At 37.3% G+C, this 27,294-nt stretch overlaps 2 protein-coding genes across 19 annotated transcripts in view; one reads left to right on the top strand and one right to left on the bottom strand.

The window, feature by feature from the left end:
- The first annotated feature begins 46 nt into the window (after positions 1 to 46).
- Nha1 (Na[+]/H[+] hydrogen antiporter 1) lies at positions 47 to 8,963 on the top strand. Of its 5 annotated transcripts, none has more exons than XM_015980445.2 (7): positions 47 to 188; positions 5,577 to 5,828; positions 5,976 to 6,038; positions 6,922 to 7,033; positions 7,080 to 7,454; positions 7,498 to 8,374; positions 8,421 to 8,963. In XM_015980445.2, exons 1-7 carry the CDS (start codon positions 149 to 151, stop codon positions 8,736 to 8,738), a joined length of 2,037 nt encoding a protein of 678 aa, XP_015835931.1. In that variant the 5' UTR covers positions 47 to 148; the 3' UTR covers positions 8,739 to 8,963. The 5 variants fall into 5 exon arrangements, with proteins under 5 accessions (XP_015835931.1, XP_008194398.1, XP_064213087.1 ...); XM_015980446.2 differs by lacking the exon at positions 47 to 188 and adding an exon at positions 2,277 to 2,512; XM_008196176.3 differs by lacking the exon at positions 5,976 to 6,038.
- Ca-beta (Ca2+-channel-protein-beta-subunit) overlaps positions 8,952 to 27,294 on the bottom strand; it is an 82,283-nt gene continuing 63,940 nt past the window's right edge. For 4 of the 14 annotated variants that reach the window (XM_008196171.3, XM_008196170.3, XM_064357019.1 and 1 more), the window contains 9 exons: positions 14,852 to 14,968; positions 13,458 to 13,577; positions 13,199 to 13,409; positions 12,606 to 12,837; positions 12,292 to 12,556; positions 12,079 to 12,246; positions 11,921 to 12,032; positions 11,725 to 11,763; positions 8,952 to 10,979 (listed from right to left, as the gene is read on the bottom strand). In XM_008196171.3, the coding sequence (XP_008194393.1) occupies positions 10,753 to 10,979; positions 11,725 to 11,763; positions 11,921 to 12,032; positions 12,079 to 12,246; positions 12,292 to 12,556; positions 12,606 to 12,837; positions 13,199 to 13,409; positions 13,458 to 13,577; positions 14,852 to 14,968 (1,491 nt within the window). In that variant the 3' untranslated portion in view covers positions 8,952 to 10,752. Of the gene's footprint in view, positions 10,980 to 11,333; positions 11,405 to 11,724; positions 11,764 to 11,920; positions 12,033 to 12,078; positions 12,247 to 12,291; positions 12,557 to 12,605; positions 12,838 to 13,198; positions 13,410 to 13,457; positions 13,578 to 14,851; positions 14,969 to 15,428; positions 15,540 to 15,887; positions 16,756 to 16,776; positions 17,480 to 17,580; positions 17,792 to 27,294 lie in introns of those variants that run through there. The other 10 variants (XM_015980456.2, XM_015980455.2, XM_064357020.1 and 7 more) reach the window with 10 other exon arrangements.

Genomic DNA, 27,294 nt, shown 5'->3' on the forward strand with positions numbered 1-27,294 from the left:
GCAAATTTCCGACTTGAATAACATGGTTATAAACGACTGTTTTATTAATTGTCCACTACACAGCATTTAGGGTGTAGGACGTGCAGTCGGCACTCACATTGCGCACCCAAATGAGGCGCTGCCCAGCGCTAGACGACCCCCAACCCCGATGAAGCCACCAAAAATACGCATTTTTCGGGTGAAGTCAAGTAAGTTCCATGTTTGCACAAAACTGCTTTGCATTGAAAAGTTGAGGGAACGTTAGCAATTAGTTTTCTGGTCACACCATACACTTTGCTTAGACTTATTAAACAAATTCGACGGGCCGCGAATTAACGCCTATTATAGGCATTTCTGCGTGGGCAAATAAAACAAATTGCTGCTAACTGCCGCCACGCTAAAACTGATGGGTGAATTTCCGACAAAGCTAAAACTTTAAGTCACATGAGAAAAATTAAATCCTACTGTTATTCGCCAATCAATATTGCTTAGCAAATAGCGTACTAATTGTCATTAGCAAAAAATACATCATGTGATTAAGTTCAATATTGACATTCTTTCAAGTGCTCTTATCGAAAGATTGCAACTTTAGCTTCATATTCCTCTAGACAATAAACAAAACATTTTTTATCCGAATTATGGAATTTATTTAAATCTTACAATAATAGACTGCGTATTATCGACTTAAGCTACCGTAATAGAGGAATTAAATATTTAGCAGATTATTAATGGTTTAGTAATCGATCTGTGTGGATTTCTCTAGTTTTCGTTTTTATTGCCGGGAATTAACTATTAATCTTCGAGGATTTGAAAAATAAAACGCAAGATAAGTCTGAATTCAAAATATTTATTTTTACTTAATTTAAAAAAAATGAAGACTCTATCACAATTTTTTTTGGTCTAGAACTATACTACAGTCAAATCTCTTTAATCCAGTCATTTAAATTAAAAAATATTACTTTTTAACATGGATTACAAATATTTAGTTTAGGAAAACAAGTCGTTAGTTCGGATTATAGAGGTCTGACTGTAGTCAGTTTACTAAACTAGATATTTTCAAACTGTAAGTTCGATAGAGTAATTAATGTTGTTGAGGGGCAACATTTTCCTATTAAGTATTTTTCTACTTTTATAATTTGTAAAATGTTAGACAAGTAACACTTGATCTAAGCGTAAACAGTAGGTATATTTTTTGTTACTAAATAAAGATATATTGTACGTGCTTTAAATAGGTACAAATTGCCTAATTGGAAATAGCTAATCGATTAAAACTTTTAATATGGTCAACCAATATTCTTTTACACAAAATGGGCGTGTCTTATCTGTCACTAACACTATATTTGTAGTGGAATTACCATCATTTCAGCCAACTGTCATTATAATTTTTCCTAACAATTTCTAATCAAACATTTAAAGTGGATAAAATAAAATTCTAATTCGTGTTATCAATGACTATTACTTTTATAGAAATTAGAAAAATGCCAAAACTTATTTAATTGCCGAAAGGGGACCCATTTTAACCATATAAGAAATTGACAGGGATAAATAGTCTGATAAAAAATGGCAAAATCAACATTATCGTACGCGACATTTACTGTTAACGCTCCAATTCCCTCGAATTATTTCAACTAAAAACGATGTGATGCATACCTGCAGGCACAAATAAAGTCAAATTCTCGAAAAGTAGCTGAAGGATCGGCCAACCTTGTAGAAATTTCGAAACGCAATTTCGGTACCTAAATTGCACCGTTTAATGTGCGTTCGAAGTCACGTTACATTAAAAGGATTCTGTCCCGTCGTAATTTGCACAAACTGCTGAATAAAGTGTCGAATTTAAACGCAATAAAATCAAAATATCCGATAATTGCAACATGTTTTGATGAGCCGAGACCCAGATTTGTCCGATCATAAATTTAAAAAATCGGGAGAATAGGGCGGGCGAATTAAAGGATTAGAGTTGTCTAAATGCGTGTGTTGGAGGTTGTAAATCATGAAGTTGTGCAGTTTTCGAATTCTTTCTAGCGTGTGGTTTTTATTTCGGTGTCGAAACGTCAATAGAATAGCAAATTATTTAATTATTATAATATCTCCGGTTCAATAACTCGCATGTCATCTGCTCCCTGCGTCACACGGAAAAATCTCGATTAATTGTAAACACATCCCTTAGCACAATACACATGCCAATAACAATTAGTGATTGCAGCGTGGTACAAAAGCGTGACGTAACCGCTTTGGTGCAGGTACAATGAAATGGAGGTACAACCTGTACAGGTTAATCCATCTAATTCGTCGCGAGTACAAGTAACGTTACCACTATGATATATAAGGTAGCGCATGCCATCCTGCCATTCATTTCAGTCAACAATACGAAAAGTGAACTTTGCAAGTGTATGTGAAAAGCTCTTTGAAATCGGACAAAACGCGCTTGTGCCATAAAATTCAATACCGATTATTTATTAATTGTGGGAAGATTTCGGTGCGATAAAGTGCATGTGATGCTTCAGTCGGAATGAAGACTTAGTTAAAACTCCAGGTAATTAACTGTGATTCACTCAAATCAAAATTAATTAAAGCGGCCCCTCGTTCCGGGCTGTATGTGAGCAGCGTTAGGAAAATTGGAACTAATGACGCGAATTAACATTCATTTTCTTCCAATTTCGTGATTGTGTTGAGTGCTTCGAGGCGCAAATCACGCACAAAGCCCGAAATGCGAGATAAATTTTTGGAGAATTTATGCAGCGTTTCTTCTAATTACAGCAATGTGTTAATAGCTGCTCCACGTGTTAATTACGCGACATTAAGTCTTCAGCGTGATGTTTTGTTTGTTTTATGTGTCCGGGTAGCAATGAATCAAATTATTACAACTATCCTAATCGAATTATGTAGGGCAATTTCGTGATTATTTGCGCAATATTTTAAATATGTCGTAAAACTGTTGGCTAATTTTGGCCCATAACTTATCCTAATGGGTGGAAGCATCCTCTTTAAATCAACAGTGGGCCATCCATTACATTATTAAACCAATCTTTGGAATTTTTCGATTTCCGATTAGTTCCTTCCACGACGGGAAAGACATTGAGTTGTCATACGAGCGACACGAAACAATAACAAACAAAATTGTTAGCAATTATCGTTTTACATAATTATTTCTTATTGTTAAACTCTAAAACACAGTTGGATTCATTCAGTTCCCCCAGTTTCTAAATATAGAAATACACCAACACGAGAAACTACAATCAATTCTTTTTAATATTAAAGTCGGGGGCTGAGAAAATCTTTAGCCACCAAATTAAAACTAATCAAAATTTGAATATTTTCTTCCTCCTTCATATCCCAGATTTTGCGGATTGATTATGAAAAACTGACCGGTGTGATCGAAATTTGCAAGAACTTGCGGCCGTTCGAGTGGCAATAAAAACCCAGAAACAGGTGGTCTATAATCGTGGGGAAAAAGCTTGCTGCATTTCAGTCACGAACGTATACAAAATGCAACTCCTTCCTGAAAAATTTATGAGGGTTCTCTGTACCTCAAAAGTCAATAAGATTTCAATTAGTGTTAAAATTAGAACACATTTGAACTGGAGACAAAGTCGTCAGGTGCAAAACGCGCTCTAATTTACAATTTATGTATGAAATGGAAGATAAATATTTATAGTCCATGATTGATCAAGATTTAAGCATTTTATAATCACTACCCAATAAGGACTGGATTAAAATTCAGCTGAAACTGGAAAACCGAACGAAATTAGAAACAGTGCAATAAAAATGTGTTTAATGTTAAAATGTGGAAATTAATTTACGATGTGGTCTACCGATCACAAAATTCTACTACCTGTTCAATAAATATTTTACAACCGCAAAATGCCAGTTTATTGTTTTATCTGTTGTTTGGGTTGATTTTCTAATTTATTTTATTGCTCCCTTTTACTTATTAGTATTTAGCAAGAAAATGAAAAGTCGCACCGACCTAAACCTTTTAGATTTGTTGAGTTATCAGGACGTCAGGGACATTCGTTTATTAAAATTTTAACCGCAAGGTTGAATTAATAAGAGCTCGAGAATTTTTCAGAGTGACATTTTCGTATTTCCTTCAAGGACTCCAAAATAGGACGAAAATTTACGTTTGCGATTTATCTTTAGATCTTAATTGGTGTTTTTGTACAAATATAATCCAGGTGTTTTTTATTGAATAATGATTTATGAATTAAATGAGAAAATCTTAATCATTTCCCAAGACGATAAAAATGTTAAAAATAGCAACTGTAATAAAGGGATCAGTTTATTAATTTCAGCTATTTGAATTCAGTATTGTGACGTTTCATTTATCTCCTGAATAAATTTTTACTTTGTTTGCACGGATTTTAAAAAGAAATCTACTTAAAAAAATCTTTGAATGAAGAATATTTAAAGAAGATTAAAAAACAGCTTACTGTGTTCCCCTTCCAATTAAAGTAAGCAGCTTAATGCTAAAATCTTGATTAATTAATTAAATTTACTTTTACAAGAGTATTTATTTCTTAATGCCTTTTTACTAAATTTGCAAAATTTTTAAATAGATTCGCCAATATATTATTCAATTAAAAGTTTCCTTTCGTACACGATTTATCTTGGTCTCATATTACACTTATATTTATTTAATACTGGGAACTAAAAAAACTTACTTTTTACAATTATATGACAGTTACTTATTCATAAATCTCATAAATAATATACTTGTATCTCTTGACAACAGGTATATAATTTATTGTGCTAAAAATACTTTTTCAGTAGCGCCGAATGGATAGGTAATGAACTAATAATGATTAAGAATAAAAATGTGGAAAGTCAGGAGAGTATTATTTTTAATTCTGGAATCTTTTAATAGTACTGTTTAATAAAAGTTGATTTTGTAGAATTTTTATTTCACCTTTAAAATTCATCAATCAATTAACTTTTCGCCACACACTAACTATTTAGTGCTAATTTGTTTTTTATGTACGAATGATTTAAAATGTGTTTGTTCAACATGTGACATTCGTAAATGAAATTATTTAACAGGTTGATAAAAAATAAATAATAGTACCTATTTTTAGGGTCATTGTCATGATCGTAGCACTTACGCCATGATTTCTATTGAAAATCCCTAGTGCAAATAATCAATTTTACGGAAGTGATCGCTTGCAAATAAATCTTTTATCAGCGTATTCTGAACAACATCGCCACAATGATTCATTAGCGTTGCGTGAGAAATGCAAAATAATAGTAATTAGAAAATTTTGTGGTATGTAGACAATGGTCTCCTGATCCTTGAAACCCACCCATGGAAGACAACGTTTTACCCGACTTAAAAAATCAGACATATGTATTATGTGATTCATGAAGCGAAATGAGCGCTTTCTTGCACCCGTAAATGGTGCTAACGGACATCCTTTCTATGCACTCTACGTGTCTTAAGACCCTCATGAATCACAACGTGCATTATAATAGCACATGTGCTTTCTTTCGATTAAACTAACAGTTCAAGAGAAATGACACTGACGCTATCTTAAGAAGTCGCCATGTAATATTAATGACGCGTTCCCGAGAAATAGCTGCCGATAATTAGTGATTTATTGCAGACATGTCAGTGGACCAAGATCCGATTGTTTCATCCGAACCATCACCGACTTCCCATTTAGAAGTTCCGCCACACAATCGCAAAGTTAGCATAATTGAAGGTCTCCACGGACACGATAACTTAGCGTTCGAATCTCCGAGAAGTCGGAAAGTGTCCGCCAACTCGGAGCATGCGGAAATTGGACCGGTGCGGAAAAAAAGCATCCTGCACAATGCACATCCAGTGGAAAATCTCAGCCTGTCGGCCCATACCGGTAAGAGGCCGCTTACCCGACCACCACAATGTTTTATTTCAAACACCCACGAATAGTGAGAAAAAGTCCATTGTTGGCGTTCATTGCAAAAATGTAGTTAATATTCTCTAATAAAACGTTGTTTTCTGACCCACATTTCGTTCGAAGATCAAGGCAAAGAAGAAATCAAGAGAACAAAGTCGTATTGCTGTTACGTGGTGCCAGCTTGGGGTAACAATTTGTTTCTATTGCACTTCATACCGTAGCCAATCACCGAAAATAATTTTGTGTGTTCAATTTTGTAATAACTGTTTATCACTGGCACATATTTGATAATAAACGCGCGTCCCTGCTATACCTTATCCAAAAGAGGGTAAGTATATACGAGTATTGACCCACAAAAATGTCCTACTAATTAGTTATTTACTCACAGATACATTATAATCGGACTATTATTTCTATATTTACCAGATTTACCCTCGGGCCTGTTTATAGCTCGGTGGCCAATAATATTACGTAAATTAAACGTCTTGTAGCAAATTTATTTTTATAGCAGAAGCACAGCTAGTTCATCCACCAAAATTCTTTTTAAGCATTAGATTCGAGATAAAAACTTAATTTGTGCATAAAGTAGTTCATTTATTTACATTTACATTCTTAGAGAAGAAAGACCTTAAAATATTGTGTCATTATTAGATATCTTCTTCATTTAAACTAGAATCTGAATGGGTATAAAGATGGTCCAAAATCGAAATTTTATTGCCTGTTTTGGCAAGACGTGTTAATTTATTGACGATTAGACCAAAACAACAATAGTGACAAATACCATTCACATATTTGTTTTTGCATTGTTTACGCTTTCCTAGTTACGCTACCAAGAGTAAGCTTATTACAATATTGCCTAATTGGTTCGTTAAGTCCATTTTCAAACAATGCTAACGTTCCGACTCACGACAATTAGTTTTTTCTGCGAATTCCTTGACATGTGCAAAAAGTGCCAATCTGTCGATATTCTCACTTTGTGGCGACTTTTTTGCCTCCAGTCGAGGTAAACAAAGTGCACGTGAAAAGATACCAGTGACCATCATGTTTGAGAAAGAAGTTATATTTACAGATAGTGGTAAACAAGTCAATGGGGACCTCAGGTCGAAAAAAAACTCAGTCACAGAATCGCTCCACTCAAAAACGCGCTTTTCGGAAACCGGCGAAGAAGAAAACGATGATAGGTTAGTAGAACTGTGCAATTATCAGCGTTACTTGACCAATCTCTAGGTCATGGTGGTATCTGTTCTGCCTCAAATGCCGGCAAGAGGAGACCCATCCCTCGTGGCAGCCTCCCGTGTGGCCCCGAATCTGCCCTTACCCCTTCTGCCCCACGTACCGCCAGTTCTCCAGAATGATCGCGCTCGCCCTCATCGGGACGCTATCCTGGTGCATCCTCTACGCCATCGTCGGGGCCACCGCTGCCCCAGGTGGGCATTTATTCCAGCTGATCCTCCTCTGCATCTGTGCACACTTTGGGGGATGGTTGATGAGTCTCACCACGCTACCGGCGCTAATCGGCATGCTCTTCACCGGGATGCTGTTGCAAAACCTGGGCATCGTAAACATTGACGATTCGTTTGCCCACATCACCAAAGAGTTACGGTGAGTAACCAGGTTGTTAAAACCCGGACTAATTTTTTTCCAGACATGTTGCCCTCGTGATTATCCTAATCAGGGCCGGGCTTGACTTGGAACCGGACGCTTTGAAGCGGCTCAAATTCACCGTGATCAAGCTGGGGCTCGGACCGTGGGTTGTCGAGACCGGGATTGTTGCAGTTCTAAGCCGCTATTTCCTCGACTTACCGTGGGATTTTGCCCTTCTTCTCGCAACCATCGTGGCAGCCGTGTCCCCAGCTGTGGTGGTGCCTTGTCTCTTCAGACTGCGGACGCGGGGCTATGGCGTGGCAAAAGGAATCCCAACACTTATCATAGCCGTGGCTGGAATCGACGATGCCGTTTCAGTTGCGATTTTCGGCATTGTTAAGAGTATCATGTTTTCGAACGATTCTCTCACGTTCCAAATCCTCCAAGGGCCGATTTCTGTGCTTGGAGGGCTCGGATTTGGCCTACTTTGGGGGATAATTTGCAATTACGCCCCGGAGAGACACGACCCCTTCATGGTTCCTTTGCGAGTCCTCCTGTTGCTAGTCGGGGGGATGATTTCAGTCTTCGGGAGCGAGTTGATCGGTTATGGGGGCGCAGGGCCTTTGGCATGTGTCTCGGTCGCCTTCGTTTCACTGTATTGTTGGTCGAGACAAGGGTGGGAAATCGAAGATAATCCAGCTGCCACTGCTTTTGAAATCTTCTGGATGATCTTCGAACCTGTTCTCTTCAGCATAACCGGAGCCCAAGTCAAACTTGACGAACTCGACGGTTACATTGTCTCGATTGGAGTGGCGATTTTAATTGCCGGGATTGTTATTAGAATAGCCGTGACGGTTTTACTAGGAATCGGCTGCAAGTTAAACTTGAAGGAGAAAATTTTCGTTGCGTTAGCGTGGATGTCAAAGGCCACGGTTCAGGTGAGTTTGTTTGTTTCAAATTTGTGTTTTGTGAGTGATTTTTAAGGCCGCCTTGGGCCCGCTGACGCTGGGTGTGGTGAAAGAAAACACGGAGGAACACGACTATGCCGAGAAAATTTTAATGGTGTGTGTTATGTCTATAATTCTAACTGCGCCGACTGGAGCGATTTTGATCATTTTGGGCGGACCTCGGCTGCTCACCAAGACTAAATTTCCTGAAGTACCTGAAGGGTGGCGAAGGAGTCATCGGCCATCGATTAGAGATATTAGCATCATTGATGAGGAAGAGGAGCGGGATGAGAATGTTGAGGCATCAATGTCTACCACAGTGAGTCAGAAGGACTCGCCCAAGGGCGAAACATAAAGCTGCAGAAAATATTATATTCTTTATCTGAATGTAAAATACGTATTTTAGTATGTGTAAATAATGTCAGTGTACAAATGTAATGTAGGTGAATCTATTTTATTATGGTTGTCTGAAACGATGTTGAATTTTAACGAAATTTAAAACTTGTAGGTGAACATTTGTATGTTTTTAGGCTGGATGTTCGATTACTGAATACAATAAATTTATTACTTCTCGTTTTAATATAGGTATTTTATTTAGAAAAAATGCACATCAATAGTGCCTTTCACCATATTCTTACATTCATATGATTTGAATTGATACTTATATAAAAAGAAATCATGTATAACAGCAAGGCATTTAGATAAACGTATCCAACTAAGATTATATACAAAATCAATGACACAAACAACAAAACCCAATCTAGCTATTCGATACAAATCAACAAAACAATTTCTCAGTAGTATAGATTTTTCAATATTTAATAGCTATTTACAATGTATCAAATTTTAGCTCTTTATTTAAATATTAATTACTTATATTTTGAAATATCAATAGACTCATTCAATATCAACAGCATATGAAACCTTGTTATAAGTATTTAACTCTAGATACAATAAAATATTTGAAAGAAAACCGGGGTTCTAAGTTGACTAATAAAAGAAACTGCAGCTAACAAAGTCACAATAATTCCTCTAACCCGTCAACACACTAACTAAATGATAATTGTCGCTTGTAACTTTGTTAGGGCCAAGTGCAAAACCTAAAAGGATTTCACAGATCTACTCCTATACAAATATTTTGTTGTGTAGTGAAATTGGTCAGTGATATTTACCACTATAGTGGCACATGCAGTTTCGAAATGTACAGTTTGTAAGCCTATTTATTTTCGGTGGTTTTATCACCTACACTTAACGAAAATTTTGTACGTCGTCGGGATCTTCTAACTAATCAGATTCTAACTAAACTCGGAATATTTGTGGTGTCAAATCGATCTAAACTAACGCTAAATTAGAAAACACACTTTGATTGTCATCAACATTATTTGTAAGAGAACCAAGTCGGGTAGGTGACAAACCACGGAAAAAGGTCTAGTAATTTATTAAAAAATATTACGATATCTTATACGGTTTATCATGAATTCGTAACTATTCTTCAAAAGCCTCGATGCCTCATGCATTTTATCTACTTCTCATAACATTTCTAACAGCAGTGCACAAACTTCAACTTGACTAGATTTCCTAGATTCAGTCAAATACTTGACGTTAATATCACGTAGGTATCATGAAACTATGAAACAGAACGCAACGAAACGATAACCCAGTACAGATGAGTACACTTTCCGTTAAAAGTATAATATCTCAGTTCTTTTTTAAGCTATTTTACAATATATAAAATACATAAATTTATACTGCTTTCAACAATATACCATTCCTTATAAATAAATTTAAAAATCCTAAGTATAGCTACAGTTTAAAGCTTGAATATTCTATGTCAATAATAGATTGATTAAAAATTGAGCTATTACTCAAATATGGCACCAAACTGGTCAAAATTTTTAATGTTTATAGTAAGAATTAATCACAATTACGGAACATCCCATTGAAGAATGCGTCAAAGATACTCTGAATGCATTTGTACACAATTTCAGTAATTTAGGCCAAAATCTTTATTTATCTAAGATGGTTTATTCGTAGTATCTTTGATGCGTTCGGAAGTCATGATGCTCTTCGAAATCCATATCAGCAAACCTCTCCAGTAGCTCCTTCCGGTAGTTCCTGCCCTCTTGCTTACTCTTCTCGATCGCCTTCCTGTCTTCGACGTATCTCCGATCTTCGTATCTGTGATCTTCTGGGTATCTGCTCCTCTCGCCGTATCTTCGTTCCTCCTCCACTCGCCTTCGGTCCTCGTCGTGGCGCAGCCGCTCGTCTCTGTACTCTTTCGGAATCTGAGGTTTGTAATAAGTTTCCGCTCTGGGAGAAAGGTCATCATGCATTTCCTCTTCAATTGGCTGTTCCGTAGAAAGCCTCCACTATATGGCGTTCAGCGCTCTCCTTGAAGATCCCCTATGTGTCGGGTATTCTTCCTCCCGAGCCGCCCTGTGGTCTCTCGCTGGTATCCGATAATCGTCGCCTCCATGGTGGGGCATTCCATGGGTGTTTGCATGAGTGTAACTATCCCGTTCGGCGTACTCTTCATACTCACGCTCTCGCTCTAACCTCTGTCTACTTCTCGTGTGCGACGTATGAAATGTGGGAACTGCCACATAAGAAGCAACATCAGTTATAAAGTCTAGCCAAGAAACGGTCAGTCACAGGCAACACTCAAAACTTGCAAACCTTCAATCCTCCAAAACAAACCAAACTTTTTGTTTTGGTTAGGCAAACCCCAAACCGGTGAAATCTAAAACTACTCAATCTTCAACTTACTTACAAAAACTGCTAAGCAAATAAGTCAGTGGAGCCAGCCCGCCAAATTTTACCAGGACTCGGTGTGACTTCGCCTGATGTTATTTAGTGCAATTTTAGCAAAAGCGTAGCAGTTAAGTAGAATGTAGCGAAGCGATCGAAAAGAAAAGAAAACAAAATATTAAAAACCGTGCAATAACTGAACCTGCTTGAAAGATTGCATTTCTATATTAGTCTACATATTAGTCGAAATCGGTGTCATTGACCCGGAAAAATCTGAAAAATAGTTAAAAATAAAAGTAAGGAAACTCTTATTCAACAAGAATTTATTTGATCACATTCTTATACTGGACCCACGAGTTACACAACTTATCATTAGCGCAACTAAAAGTGTATAACATGACTTTCTGACATTTTATCACATCATGGAAGTTGAAATGCAACTAAGCTAAGTTATGCGAATACAATAATGAGAAACAACAACTGATGCATAATTCAAGACAATCATGCAGTGGTTTATAAGAAAGAGAGTGATTCTAGAGAGTCTACTGAGTCCCAACTTTGCAACCCTATGTATCTAACACCTGCGTGACTACCTCTAGAATCATGAGAGTATCCGTATACATCATGGTGTGCTGTAAGAAAGTTGTTAGCCGTTAGTGAACCAGTTTTTCGATGGGTGTTAGAAATTAGGTGAAAAGCACCAAACAATCGACTATAACTCAGTCTGAAGTGTGGCACTTAGGAGAGCTGACTTTTTAGAATGTGTGAAGAATCGGATGAAATTTGTACCTGGTAGTGTGGGCCTGCCTTGGTCCCCACTCGGAGAAGCTTGCGGTGAACTACCAATGGGTCGAGGAACGTTGGAAACGTTCACTTCAGGATGAGTTGCTCTCCAATATGCCTGAAACACAACGCTTGCACCACACCAAGCCTAAAACACCGTCTACCTCCAAGTATTCCGCTATGTGTTCACACGCATCCTCCAGCTGGTTCTCGTCCAAGATCACGTCGAACATTTCCGGAGGACATTGAGCTAGTTTTTCTGACGCGACCATTTGTACATTCAGATGTCTCGCCTGACTTTTACCCCTAGATTTTATTAGCCTTTGCAAAACCTAACAAAAACAACAGCTTAATGAATTTCTACGGACGCGGTTTACCTTAGGACTAGTTATTTTAAGATAGACAATACATGGAGCTAATGAAGTTTTGGCAAGTTGCGAAGGATGGTTTATAGTATCACAATCCAGCACCACAAGTTGTAAAGTTGTAGCTAGCTCGAATATTCGTTCGATTTCTGCTTGGACCTCTGACAAACAAGTTGAGCGAGTTGTGGAACGTTCCATTATCGCCCGTTTCGAAGGATTATTTAAAAGTGAACGCTTTGCCAAAGATATATCTGCCATTACTCGCGTGATAATTATTCTACAACCGGGAAAATCAATCTTCGATTTTGCACCAATAAACCACTAACCTTCCTTCAAACCTATGTTTTAAAAAATCAAATAAGGCTTTTTGCATCATATCTGTAACTTCATATCCTTTCAACGAAGGACCTACTAGAACTACTGGCCTCATGGAGGGAACTACGTCGTAAGGAGCAGTTGCTTCCTGCTTCTTAAAAAAGGGTTTCTTCTTCTCTTTTGCCGGAGGCGTTGTGAGAGGCTTGCCTGATCGAGCGTTACCAACTGAATCAGACTCGTCTCCTAAAACCACACCTCCGTCTAAACTTCGCATTTTTACCAAACAACAAGCGACAATTACGACTACACTAACATCTACATTCTCTAGTCTACTGCTACTTTCTAGAGTAGTTGAGAGGTGTCGGAACAGGATTGTGTGAAAGACAGGATTGGATTCAGAAAGTCAGACAGTAGTTACAACAAAGTGTGAACGCTGCAAAAAATCAAACATTAAAAATTAGAACGTGCCACAAGAATTAAAGTATTAAAAAAACTTGTTTTAAAATCGTTCGAAGGTGTTTGGTGTCGGTAACATTAAACACGAACTGACGAAAAAACACCGAAAACACTGAAACCCGCTGCAGTGAGTGTGGATAGGACATACCAGGCGTGGGAGGAGTGCTACCTCTGGAAACATCGTTACCAGCGGCCCCTATATTAGAGCTGGAGCTTGTTTTACTTGAGTAGAGTTTTGTAGTCCTCGACTGTGCTTGCTGCAAGCGGAGATTCTCGAGCTTTACCGGAGAAGGAATAAACCCAATATCGCACCCTTCCTTCACCAAACGACCTATCCACCAATTGTTGTCGTACTTTTCCTGCAGTTTGCCTAATTAGCAGCGAACAAGCGGCCGGAACCGGCTCACCTTAATGTGTAAAAAATCCCTAACTTCGAAAGAAATTGCGTATCCATGGACGGGCGAATCGTCGTCCAATGAACCGTCATACGCTACGTTGGTTCTAACAGCAAATGCTACCGGTTTCGTCTAAAATCAAATTCGGACGGTTAAATTAAACGAGTTTTATTACGACCTCGAACAGCTAATTGCATTACAAATAACAACTAACGGATGTCTCTGTTTATATCGTTTTTGTTCACCTCGTTACAACCTTTTACGCCACAAATAGATCAAAGAGCTTTTGATCAGTGGCACGAGCAAATATTTAACAACTAGGGCAATAGTGCCGGACTGGAAATAAGTTTCAGCAAAAGTGCAGAACAAATGGAAAAGTTCCACACTTTCGTTCAAGTGCTTCTATTTTTCGTAAGTTCTGATTCAATATTTATAAACCTTTAAGTAATTTCCTGTTTGCTCGTCTTCTTGGAAGAGCGAAATACGATGAGTGGGTTTAACTGACCATCACGTGTGTTAAAGAATTTATAACTTGCTGAGTTATTTTGCCGAGTGATCGCCGGAAATCAACATTTTCACGCTCTACTTTTCAATCTTCAAACTCTAATTCTAATCCAAAAAGGCAAGCATAAAGTACGATATTTTGTGGATGCAGGTACAAAAACGTACGCAATGTTATTTTTAGTTTGTATATTTGGTAAGCATCGTAAATTTTGAAATCTGTCGTTAAACCAATTTTTAATTAGTAAAAATGTATTGGCACGTGGGAATAGGTATGTGGAGGCCAAGAAATTATCAGAAACACACGTAGCGTAAACTAACGCCATTTATTATGAATTCTCATCAACATTTGAACAATTAGACGTCTTTTATCCCTTACACGTTATTTAAAAATTTGTTATTTGTCCAAAAAAAGTGTTCATATCTACCCTACTCTCCCGTATTTATCTCATTTTATCAACATTTTCCCTAGCAAACTCTTTAAAAATTTGAATTAATTTTTATTATTAATTCAAGCAAGTATCGAAGTTTGCGAAATCTTCTATAATTTCCCCAAAACGTAAATGTTTCATTACCGAAACAGTGGGATCGTTAGGAAATAATAAAACAAAAATAAATAAAATAATATTCAAGGTTTATTTCATTTTTCAAAACAGAGTGCGTAATAGCCAAACCGAGCTTAAAAAAATAGTCAAACCGAAAGTCAGCCTAAAAAAGATATCTAGTTCATGTGGAAGGTTAATGTCAAGTTTTGCAACGACGGTTTATTTGCACAATATTTCCTGCAAATCGATGAGCTTTTTGCAAGGCTCTCGTGTTACAAAGAGACTGGCGGACGGCCAAAATTAAAATCTGACTCGATTTTAAAATGAAAGGAACACAATACAATTTTTGAGTTTTCTTACTCTTGCTTTTTCCAACTGACTAAGCGCTTGACGTTCCTTCTCCCGTCGCAACGTCTCTTTCTCCTCGTCCAGCGACAGATCCGAAGAAGGCTGAGAGTAGTTAGAATCAGCTGAGCCCTGTAAAGTACACAATTATCCAATTTTGAGTTTTGAAAAAAATCGGCGAATCGTGAACTAAATCTAATCAACCTAACTGGCATCTAGATGATGATGATGATGAGCGATAATGATGTCGATGGTAAATATGGACTTCATTTTATCATGAAAAGATAAAAACTACATACTGGTGAAATTATAAATCTAATTTTGTCAATGAGTGTGGATCGTGTCTATTTACCTACGAGTTTGTTATTAGAGTGCTTATCTGTAGAGGAAGTTATGGCAGTGTTACTAAGCAGGACTGACTTACTCGCTACCTACCTACGAGTTGCTTGTACAAGCTAATCTACTCAAAAAAATTTTTTGAAAGGATTTACAGAGTTACTAAAGCTAGACAAACAGAGCAGAAGCACATGGTAGAGACAGAGTGCAGCTAGGAAATTCAAAACAGTGGCCCATAAACATTGTTATATCTTACCAGAGATGTGTACTTGGACATATGTTAGTTGCGGTGCCACTGGCAAGCATGCGACAATATTACAAGGCTTCAGCCGACCAGTGACCCTCAAAATGTTACTTACTGATGCCTCTACAAGGTAACCAAAATAGACAAATTAAGTTAGTTGTTTTGATTACCCCGCATTACAGGTAACATTTAAGGGACACATTAGAGACAAACATGGAACATTTTAACACAAAATGGGACATATTAATGGTTAAAGTTTCCCCCGTAATTTCCCTAATTACAGTTGCGGAAAACTAATTTAAAATCATGAACTTTTTCGACACGAAGCTACTTAGTAAATATGTATTTACTGCACGGTGCAGAAATTTAAACGGGTCACAGCATGGCTTGGCACAGTGCCCACACTGTGGCCGGTTATTTCCAAAGTTTCCCTCAATTATTAATACAGATTTCCGAAAAGTGATCACCCACCGGAAGAATCCGGGAGGAAAAGGCACTCATTTCAGACGCGACTCGTCGAAGACTAGTCAGTGGTCTCGTACAATAAAATGTTATTACACGACTTTCATAATAATGGCGCCAAGAAAGTTCCACGTACGCAGGCGTTGATAAGAGTTTATAAAAGATTAATGTTAACAATTACGAGTTATTGTCAGTTTTTCGCATGTAGGTGGAGGAAATTGCTGATTACTTTTATTGACAGAAATTCCTTAATGACCTTTGGCGCTAAAGTGGAGTTGTTTAATGTATAGCAAAACAGCAAGTTTATTGCTTAATAAAACGTTTACATATTTTCCAACACACATTATGGAACCGTCGACCGGAAAAGTTTTAGATCGATAAGTCTGCATCCTGATTATTGACAATTATGAAACATGCACAAAAGGACTGGTCATGTTTCAGCGTGTATCCTCCGGGGAAATCACGTTACCTGTTTCCGGTATCAACTGGTTAAATTCAAAATCCATGCAATTTTAAACTTTTTAGAGCCATCAAGCAAGAAATCCGATAACCTTTATGCGGCTCGATAAATTTTGCAGGAATAGAATTTTATCTGGAAAGGGAACGAAAGTGACACGCTATTTCCAGCAGGAGCGTTCCTGCTGGCCAGCGCAGGATTTGAATTTTTAAGGCGCTTTTCTTGGGCAATTAGGATAATCGAATCGGTACACATTGCAATGTTTACCAACAAAAACCAATGGTTAACCATCGTGACGTCACAATGACGTCGAGCATATCGTGCGTACAGAATTTAAAGCGATTATTTCCATTATCGCTGCGGAATCTGAAGAATTAGCCACTGTCGGTGGCAATTATGCAGATATTCGTACGAACAAGACTGGTTATCGCAGGTGCTTACCTGAGTAAACAGTTTATTGTATCCCTGATTGTTGAAATTGTTGTATCCTATCATATTGCGACATTTCAATGACACATCCGTGTGCACCATCCAATAAAGGCAGGATTATAGCGCAATGAACGTCCCGAAAATCGCAAAAACGTACCCCTATTAAGCGATTAATCGGTGATTCATAAATTAGCAGAACGCGCTTCGAGATGGATCTCCGCAAACCAAATCTCACAAATCACCGGCGAACGCCACATTAACCATATTTATGACACGAACAACTTTCTGAATGGAAAAGTAATGTTTTGCTCAAGAATATACGTAGTGTAATGCGGGTGAACGCCGCTAGGTTGAGTATAGTCGGCGCCGCATTTTAAGCTCAACGTTTCAAATAGGGTAGAGCTTTGAGCTTTTGACTGTACACGCTTCACGAGGTGGGGTTGCAGGCCGAAAAGCATGCGCAAGTATCGATTCGAACAACTGACACTGGGGGTGTGTCGTATTTGACTTTACGTCTTCCTGCTGTTTGTCTTCGTCCCAACTGACGGCAGCAGGAATTTTTCGGGACGCGGCGGCTTGAATGAAAGAAACTTTTCCAATATCGACCACTTCTAATCTCATTGATAACGCCATAAAAACTAAATCTGGGCCTGTATACAAGTCAAAACAGGTGTGCACCTGCACTTGGGTCACGTGCCCGACAATTCCGCTATTTCGGGTTTATTTGCAATTTGGTGTAAATATTTAGCACATAGTTGAGGAAATACAGTTAGGCGCACTGACGTCTCGTCGATTTTGTTTAAATGAAATATTTACCCGGCGATTACGTCCGAATGGTATGTAGTGGTGACGCCGATTGTGCTTTTTCCCGTGTCTGGACATCATTGTAAATATCACAGCACTAAAGTAACACTATCACTAAAACAAGTCTAAATCACAGTAATTTGCCTTTTGTTATTTTAAGAATGTGTAGAATCACAGGCCGGTTTGACTGTATTAAAAGGGAGCATTGGGTAGCCAAGTCTATTTCATGCCAGAAGTGGATCTAAAAATAAATAACTTAACATGGCTCGTACGTAGGCTAGAACCGTGATTTTTAGATAAATTCATCGGCTTCGTCAAAAATTCTATTATTCGCAGCGCTAACCCAATCCAAGTTCCTTGTTTTAATTATAAACAAATTCCAAACTCCGACAGGTAAACTGTTAACAGCTAACAAAATATTTAGAACTCGCGGAATTTATTGTGGTGATTCAACCAAGAACTATTATCCTTGCTCAACTTTTGTAAGTTTCCACACTTTTGCCACGAAAACACAAGTTAGAAGTAATCGTGGTTTAAAGCCAAAATAATTAATCCAGAAGGAATTGAGCAAAATAAATATCGATTATCCAGAAATTGATTGGTTTAGAACAACTGTCTTTAAAATGCATAATGTATCGCATTTTAATCCAATAACTGGATGATAGGATTTGGTGCCACCATTATGAGGCAAATTGAAAAAAAATCCACGACCAAATTCAAACGATTTGGATTCGGGGCTCCATCTGAGCCACGAAGCCCACACTAGATATCGCTAGTCTCTTCCTCTGTTTTAGCAGCGCTTCTTGAGGTTCGTTCGAGTCGCCAGCGCCAGATGACGACTCGATCTCTCTTTCCTGTCCTCATCACGAGAGGGCCGCCACGTCCGAATTCGAAAATAGCTTCGATTGAGAAATCCAAGTTATTAAAAAGCAACATGGGAGTGCGATAAGATGACAAGTAATGTGAAATATTGTCCGGACTATCTAAGCACATTAACATTTTATTGTGGTACACTACATCATAGATAAGTATTTGGTGTTTGTGCTCTCCACGCAAATGTTAAAGATAAAATAAAAAACGTGAATTTATTGTCATACGTTAGAGATAAATAGAAAAATATGCAAATTCTAATTGAAATGGTCAAACCGAGCCTCTTGAAGGAGGTGTCCTGGACCCCACTACCAAGTACCACCCACAGACCCGACCAGCTAATAACAAACTTCTGTGCCTCACTCCGACTTTTGCACGCCGAAAATGTATTGTCCAAGTACTGGCTTTCATATATCATTATGGTAATGATGCCATTTCTACTGTGATACATGGACATCGATTTATAAGAGCAAAAAATGACGCCCACGCCAAAAGTGGCCTCAGCATCTTGTTTTGACGGAATTCCTCCCGGTTTGAGGAAATCCGGAGTGACTTTGTAATTTCCTGGGAATTATGCAGACGTGTCCTTTTGTGGAGCGCCGCTAAAATTAGGGGATTAACATAGAAATGAAGAAATAACTCGCTCGTGTCCGCGCGTTCACACATGCAATAGTGAATTTTCTGACGTTATGGCAAATCTTAATTTTTACGATAGTTCGTAAAAGATATTTCGTGATCCCAACTTTGATGAATTGGCTTGTATTTATTGCAAGCACTAAAATTTTGTGACTACCATGTCAGCAATCACAATTCTTTTTATATGGTTGAATATGAACAGGGCTGTAGTTCCGAATCTTGTGTTTTTCTGGGCTTGGAGATGTATGGAGATAATGATATCATAAATAAAACAGCAATCAAAATAATGTTGATAATAAAAACTTTGCTAAATTCTGGCAAAAGCAGTTATTATGTCCATCATAAAATTAAAACTATAGTTTTTGTAAACATTTAACCACTTTTCAGGTATTCATAAATTGAATCGATGATGATCAAAACGTCCAACCAGAAATCGTTATTTTTACTATTTATGTGACATACTTCGCTGGGTGCCACTTAGAACAAGTGTCAGCAAATGTATAATCGAGAGGGACGGGCGTTTTACTGTATATATTAAAAGCAAACTGATGTTTTAACAATGGGATCATTTTTAACATGCGAAAAGAAAGTTCAAACATTTTTTGTATTAGAATAGTTATAATTCATTTTCCATCCAAATTCAGCAGTTACATAAGGAACTGAAGCTCATTCGAGTCTTAATGGATCAAGGCCACTTTATACTTTTAAATTAAATGCTAAACTTTTACAAAATCTCCGACACACTGTATATCATTTTTAACATCGTATTGGCTCAGATGCATAATCTTATTCAAGTTTTTCCTCGTTGCAATAAATTGGCACATTCTAGAGCCAACTGAATGAATTAATTCAGCAGCGCCCTAATAAAAATAATGAATAAATAGGTTGCTGCAGCAGTATCGATAAGAATTTATTCCAATAAACGGCAGTAATTAATATTTATATCGATTACCGAGCTTTGGCTGGTAATGTCAATAGCGATTTGAGTCATGCAAAACATGCGTGCCAGTCAATAAAAAGCACAGTCCTATTATAGGTAGCGATAGGTGCCTCTCCAAGGCATGTCCATGAAGGCAGAAAAAAAAACAATTTTCCTAAACGACGCCTATAAAAATAAAAATAAAGATTTTCATAGAACGGCGTTGCAAGTGTCATTAAAATAAACACCGGGAATCCTAAAAACACAAAACGTGCTTTAGCGTAGCCTGTTAGGTAAGAGAAATTACAAGAGGGTTGAAAAACGGAGCGGTAATTCGATACGGAGCAGAAGAAGGCATTAGGCGCTGCAATGCGTTTACCACACCATATGTCGCAATCGCATTCTAGTTTCTCTCACTACCCTGGCGTGGTTTCCAACCCCCTACACTGGAAACTCGCCAAGGTCCTTACGAGTTACTAAAAAGGCCGCGTTCTGGGCCCCGGAACGGCGTACCGAAAGTCAAATGGCCAACTGAAGGCAAGATCACATTGCATGTGTCCCATTAAACGGACCGGAAGTTCAATGTGTTTCTCATATAATCGGGACTGCATCTGGCCCTAATATTTTGGCACTCAGCGTTTCTAAGAAGATTTTCTCTTGATTATGTATTCGGCAAAAAGAGAACACGCAGCGACCATTAATACCAGTCAAATGCAGATACGGCAAATGGATGCGTTCGGAGATAGCGACAACTTCAATTAGATGCAGAAATTTCGCGCAATTCGTGTGGGTCGCGGAAATAAAATTTCCATCGAGATAATTAATTTGTAATTTGAACAAAGTGCTGCGGTAACAACACAATTACATTTTTGTACCGTAATATGCTTATCTTGTAACAGTAATAACCAGAATGTAGAAATGAATAATTAATTGCTCGTTTAAAAAATAACCGAGAATAATTAAAACCGGCCCTACATAAAAATGTCATTAAGTTGCGATGTTTTCGCGTCCCACCGCCTCAACTAGTCCATTTGACTAATTAATTTTGATTATTTTACAAATAATTGCCATCATTTTCTCATACGTTTCTACCTCTAATTAAATAAAACGAGACGGAGCGGTTGAAAATATTTGTGTTTATTAAAGTACGTTTGGATCTGGTTTTGTTTAATCAACTTTTTTTATTCAAAATGCTAAAACATACAATTCACATAAAAATACTGTAAAGTTCACAGCAGGTCAGTCGCCTTCTAATGGACAAGTTCCCCATTAGACAATTCCAATGATTCGATAATTGCCGATTCATGAAAAGCAGTTTTTTTGTTATGACCAGACTTATCTTTAGAAATTGTTAGGTGAATAAAACTATTACAATATTTTATTCGGCTGTGTGACCGGATGGTTGTCACACTTGGACAAGAAGTGAAATCGGTATTTTCTTCTGCTTTTCGTAATCATTCTCAAATGATCGCCAAATTTATCGCGCAATTAAAAGTTCTGCTAATTTACATTTTATTAAAATTTCAACTATTGTGACCGGTCCCAAAAATTAAATGTCACCAAACGGAATCGATGGAAAAATGTCGTCAACAATTTTATTTATTCTCACTTTATTGTCTGAATTAACAAAGTTATGAATTTAAATAGAGTTCGTTACACTAACTGAGCTGTTATGTATGTATTACATTTAATAATAATTTAGAGAGTTTACCTGTAATTGTTGGGAACCGGATGTAATTTTGGTTTAAAGAGTACTAAAATGTATTAATGAAAATTAACGAATAAGATAATTAAATCCCTCCACACGAAATATAAATATAATGAGCAAGATTTAGCCAAAAAATAAAATTTTGTGAATCGAGTTGGTTCGTAAAAGTTGCAAAATTATTTACGATGCAAAAAACCGAATGATGAAGCGACAATCTAAAAAACTTGTTGCTATGCTCACTTAAAATGTTCGAAAAATTTGAATATGTGTTGTTGCTTTTAACACTTTTGTGTTCTAACTTGTACAAGTGTAGGCTTAGTTTTACACTTTGATAGATAGGTCCTGTCATTACGGTTAATGATAAAATTAATTGGGTATTCAGTCCGACTAGTTTATCCGAGGATCGGGCCGGTGCAGATTGTTCGAATGGAGCCCAGATTTTTGTACTTGGGCTATTTATACTTATTACTACTAATTAACCCGCCTTGATGAACATTAGCTCGAAAACTTGTTTTGGACGAGCGACACAAAACATTTATTTCAACCAACTTCTAAGACAACTTTAATTAAACTTGTTCAAAAACGTAGCAAGTAAATGTATTCAAACTAAAAAACGAACATTTAAATAATTTCTCGAAGCTACAATTTCATGCACTGTAGGCGTTGATTTATGTCACTTGGTATCGACGCAAATTTCTGCGGCTTTTTCGGCGATGGAATTATACTTCTCTAACGCTTAAAAGTAAATCCACAAACGAGATCAAAGGTGTAATATATCAAGAAGTTATTTTATAAAGTGGCAGATTATTCATGATATCCGCGCCACTTTTCGTAATGACACCATTATTCACATTTTCCGACTCTTCACAATTTGTGTAATACCGGTATTACTACCATAATTTACCCAAGGAAATGGTGTAAGTGTGCGAGGTTTTGAAAAAGGCGGCTTTTCACCACCAAATCCAATATCTACGACCTGTCAAATTATCAATCTTTACGCGGGTTTGCGTCAACACCGAACATCATTTTAGCAGCGAATATGTTACAGAAAACTCCACAGGATTAAAGCTTTTCAGAACTTTAAGCGTGACTTTAATTAAATTAATCAAAAATATCTGAAATAAAAAAAGGCCACAAAATCATCAGACAATTGATGATTCCCAGTATTGTGCTAAAACTTACAATGCTTGATAAGTTTCTTTCGGTTAATTGATCCAATTATGTATTTTTCATGCTTGAAACGAATTAACAAGTAAGTGCGCATATTTTACCTAGTTTGAAATGTTGAACGTGCTCTTAAAAGGTAAACAATGCGATGAACGTTTCTGCGAAAATAAGAAAACACCAAGAAAAAATAAAATGCTCATTGTGTGTCGCTTTAGCAGTTTTTGGCTCAAAATTTGCACATTCACGGCCGTGGCCACTTTCATGTGGGCATAACTGAAACTTTTTTGAAACAAAACCAGATCCTGATTGACGTTGGTAAATGTGCCTCCACCTTCCAACAATGAAAATCTCTCGCTTAAGAAAATATTCCACAATGGCTGTCAAACTTCCCAACATTTACATCACAACATCCTATCGTAATTGAAATGTCTAAATATCTGAAACCGTGTGTACATATGTGAGTGACAGGTGAGTTTCGTTACAGATGTATCGACTGTCTCTCTACAGGGGGTCATTCCTCGACGATATACAAGTTAAATACCCAACCACACAGCTAAAATAGTCCACCACGTGTCAAACCACGTGGTTATTTTTGGTGGAAAAGCGCCTTTCTGTGAATTTTTCTGGCTGTGGTGGAGCGCATCTTATGAATCTCAGCGAGCGGTTTCCTCACACTTCCTCGATGCAGTTTAAATTTAAATTCACGCAGTAAACAAGTTCATTATGCGTGCCGATTACGAATGAATATAAATATTCCCGGGGATTACACCATTGGTGCCAGCAGTGCGTTTGCTCTGTACAGAAATAAAAACGTTTCATAAGGGTCTCTTTGGAATTAGGTTGCTGATTAATATTTGTTAGCGCTCATTAAAAATAGCCGGAGTAATGGCTCCAAATTATTTCAAACATTTTAAAGAGCTGAGCCCGCTTCAGTATTGAGAAATTGCGGCAGAAAAAAGAAATCAATTCGGTTCACTCGCTCACACGAAGCAATAAAAGATAATGTAACAATTTATGGTAACAAAAAATCTCCTCCTAATGAGAAAAATAAAGACACGCCTGACTACACTCACATATCAGATTATAAATTCTCGATACATCGTCCAAAATTTCACTGATTTTCGCTTGAAAAATGTCTACATTTGCGCAACTACGCCTTCTTGGGCTAATCGAGCTATTTGCTGCAAAGAAAGTAAACAAAATTTGGCTCCATCGAGTCTGGTGAAAGTAACAAAGGAACAATTACTAATAAATCTTGACTCTGTTTACACAGTTACTCATCATCTGTTTATTTAATTCTTCACAACAAGCGTCAACGATCTTTCAAAATGAATAATCAATTCAAGACTAATTTCGGAACCAAGCCGGATTATTTCATCACATTAATACCTCCTAGAAATTGGAGCACAATGCTATCCTTAAGCCTTTGTTTGCTCCGTCAATACGACAAATCCTCCAAGGATCAATACCGAAAAATGCACTTTTCTAACTGGAACACCAAACCGTGTGGGCCGAACATTGCGTAAAAACGTACGCACGAAAATACTCTCCAGGCTTCTTAGATAAATTACAAGAGGCTTCTTACACAGCGTTGCGAAACACAATTTTCCTCTCGTTCTTGCAGAGATCGTAAACAACGAACGTGCGAGAGGGAGAGGCAAAATTAGAGGTTTGGTATTGTTATTGGAACATGGTGGACATTTTGGACAGCAGCCACTGCCCCGACGTTTATTTCTATCTTATTTATATGCGTTTTCGTTCATGAGGATAGGGATTACGCCGTAGGTGTGAAAGCTTTACGAAGACTTTTATTACTCTTTATATTTACGTTGCTTCTCTATTATTTATAAAGGCTCGCAGAATCTCACGCCGCTTTATTGATGGGCGAGTTTCCTCGGTTTTGGCACCCAAAAGCGCCAAAAATAACGCCCACAAAAAGAAAAAAAATTTTTTCGTTAACCGTTACTTTTATTGTCGTTATGGACGTCATTAATAAACGCTTTTTCTTAACGTAGCATTTTTGGTTATTTTAGTAGATTAACAATCTCAACTATTAAAGGCACTAACTCGCTACCGCTCGTTCGTGCTTTAAACAGTAGGTAATTCACTAAAATTAGTTTATTAAATAACCCCGTGGACAAAAGTATTTATGGTCATGATTATTGGGTTATTTCGAAATGTGGGCCAACAATGGGAAATTTTGATGTGAATTCCTGCTTAGGATCGAGTGTACTAAATTTGAGAAGTCGTTGGATTTGGAATGTCCTGTTAAAAATTCTCACATGGATGGACAAAGAGAGGTAATGTAACCTTATCCTTTCGTCTCAGATTAACCACATATTTTCTAATTGCCCGACAAGGATGCAGGTTCTTTCGAACGAGTTGGACATTTCCGAGGCTTGGTAAGCCGCTGTGACGCAATTTTACATATTATCGGCCCACCGTTTAAATGTATATACTCTGTTCGGATTGAACGTTATTACCCGAATCTTGATTAGAAACTGGTTCCCACATTTTTATGTACCGACACAAATAATTACATAAATTAATTATGTTTCGTTTCGTCTTAAGACACTTAAGGCAAGCACTACTGGATCTGTTATAATTAAATTTCTCCCAACGTCATACTTTCAGTAAAGCTGCCATGGAGGAGACACATTTATATGGTAATCTCCAGTGACCATCTATCGACCACTAAATTAACTTTCCAAATTGTTTTATGACCCACTGTCAAGCCTTCGAGACAATGAGAAGTTTTGAGCTTACTTTGCCCAACGCAATTTTAAAAATAAACGTTTTTACGAGCAACTTCATTAGGGTGAAATTACATGAAAGGGACGTTTAACAAAGTAACTTTGACATTTACGTGAGAAAATGCCGCTTTGCAACTATTTTAGGACCCTGAAAGTCATTATTACTACTTTATTTAGTTTCAGTTACAAAAACTGTGTTCTGACCTAGTAACCCTAGCAAAAGTTAAATACTTCGTTGGTGGCGCTAAAATAATAATAGAGGACCTGATTTAAAAACATATTGCCTCACACGTTTAGCGAGTCACGAGTCACGACCCGCCACCAGATATATCTTCCTCCTAAACACCAAATTATAGAGGAAGGAGTCACAAGGTGTGGGCCTTTAAGGGCTACGGCTTTATTAGGAGCGGAGGTTAAAACTTCAATTAATTGGGTTGGCAAAAGTCAGCAGGACAATTTGTCACCATAATTCGCATTTTCATAATCACATGAGAGTGATTTATGAAGAAAAGTGGCAGCAAAGCACTAATCGATCCATTTGAAGCATGTGTTTACTTGGCTCTTAACGGTGCAAGAAATAAATTGATATCACCCGTTTGAAAGTTGCGAGATATTAAATTCAATTAATTTCACTTATTAGAAACTGTCGTGTGATTTATTTGACAAAATAAGATAAACTGCCAGTGCACATGTAACAATGCAGCAAGAGGTTGTTTTGATATTTACTGTTTACAAGCTTGAATTTTCGTTATTTCCAAGCCTTCGGGGTACAAAAATGACGGACGATTTCCGCTGCTCCAATCACTTACACGCAACGAATTTGATGCCTCACTTGTCCGCATAAACAAGGCAGTTCGGTTTAATTCCAGTTAGCAATTTAAAAAGTAATTTGGTGATCGAATAATCCGCTGAAAAATTATAATTGTAAATTGTACGTAGTTAATATTTTGTCCGAACACATGGCATCTAATTATGTGAGTTTTTATTCACATTACGAGTCGAGCCGTTCCGATGGTCTAATGTGAAATTTACATACAAATTGGCCGTTACCAAATCGGTTCATTCCGTCTTTTAAAACCAATAAAACACTGAAATTTATTCTTAATATTCCCGCAATTGTTATCGAAAAATGGTCACGCTACAAACTCCGCGTACTGTAATTAATGTCGCTGTTTTGCCACAAAAAATTCTAATTTGTGAACTTGGAGTGGCCATATTTCAATATTTTTATAACATAATTTGGATAATATCCTTGTCGGCATTTTTTACAACAACATCAGCATATGTGGTACATTACTTAATTACTTGACAGCAACTAATTAAAATAGTGCACTTTTGTCTCAACATTTCTCCAATTTGGAACAACAGATCATTAAAGAATTCATCCGAAAATACTTTTCTCACGCTATTAGTTCTTGAACTTTCCTTAATTCCATACTTTCGTTACATAATCTTGCACAAACTCCAATAAATGTCGAGCGGTGTCGTACACTGCCTATGCACATATAATTAATTACTTTATCAATTTCGTACAAGCAACGCGGAAACCTTATCATAATTTATGGAACTGGTGAAGATTTGTAAGAATCTGCAAACCTGAGATGCATCACTTTCGAAGTGAAACTGCAAAATGAAATAATACCTACACAGAAATCATTTTTTAATATTTTACG

Source organism: Tribolium castaneum, chromosome 5 (assembly GCF_031307605.1).
Source record: "Tribolium castaneum strain GA2 chromosome 5, icTriCast1.1, whole genome shotgun sequence".
Classification (NCBI taxonomy): Eukaryota; Metazoa; Arthropoda; class Insecta; order Coleoptera; family Tenebrionidae; genus Tribolium; species Tribolium castaneum.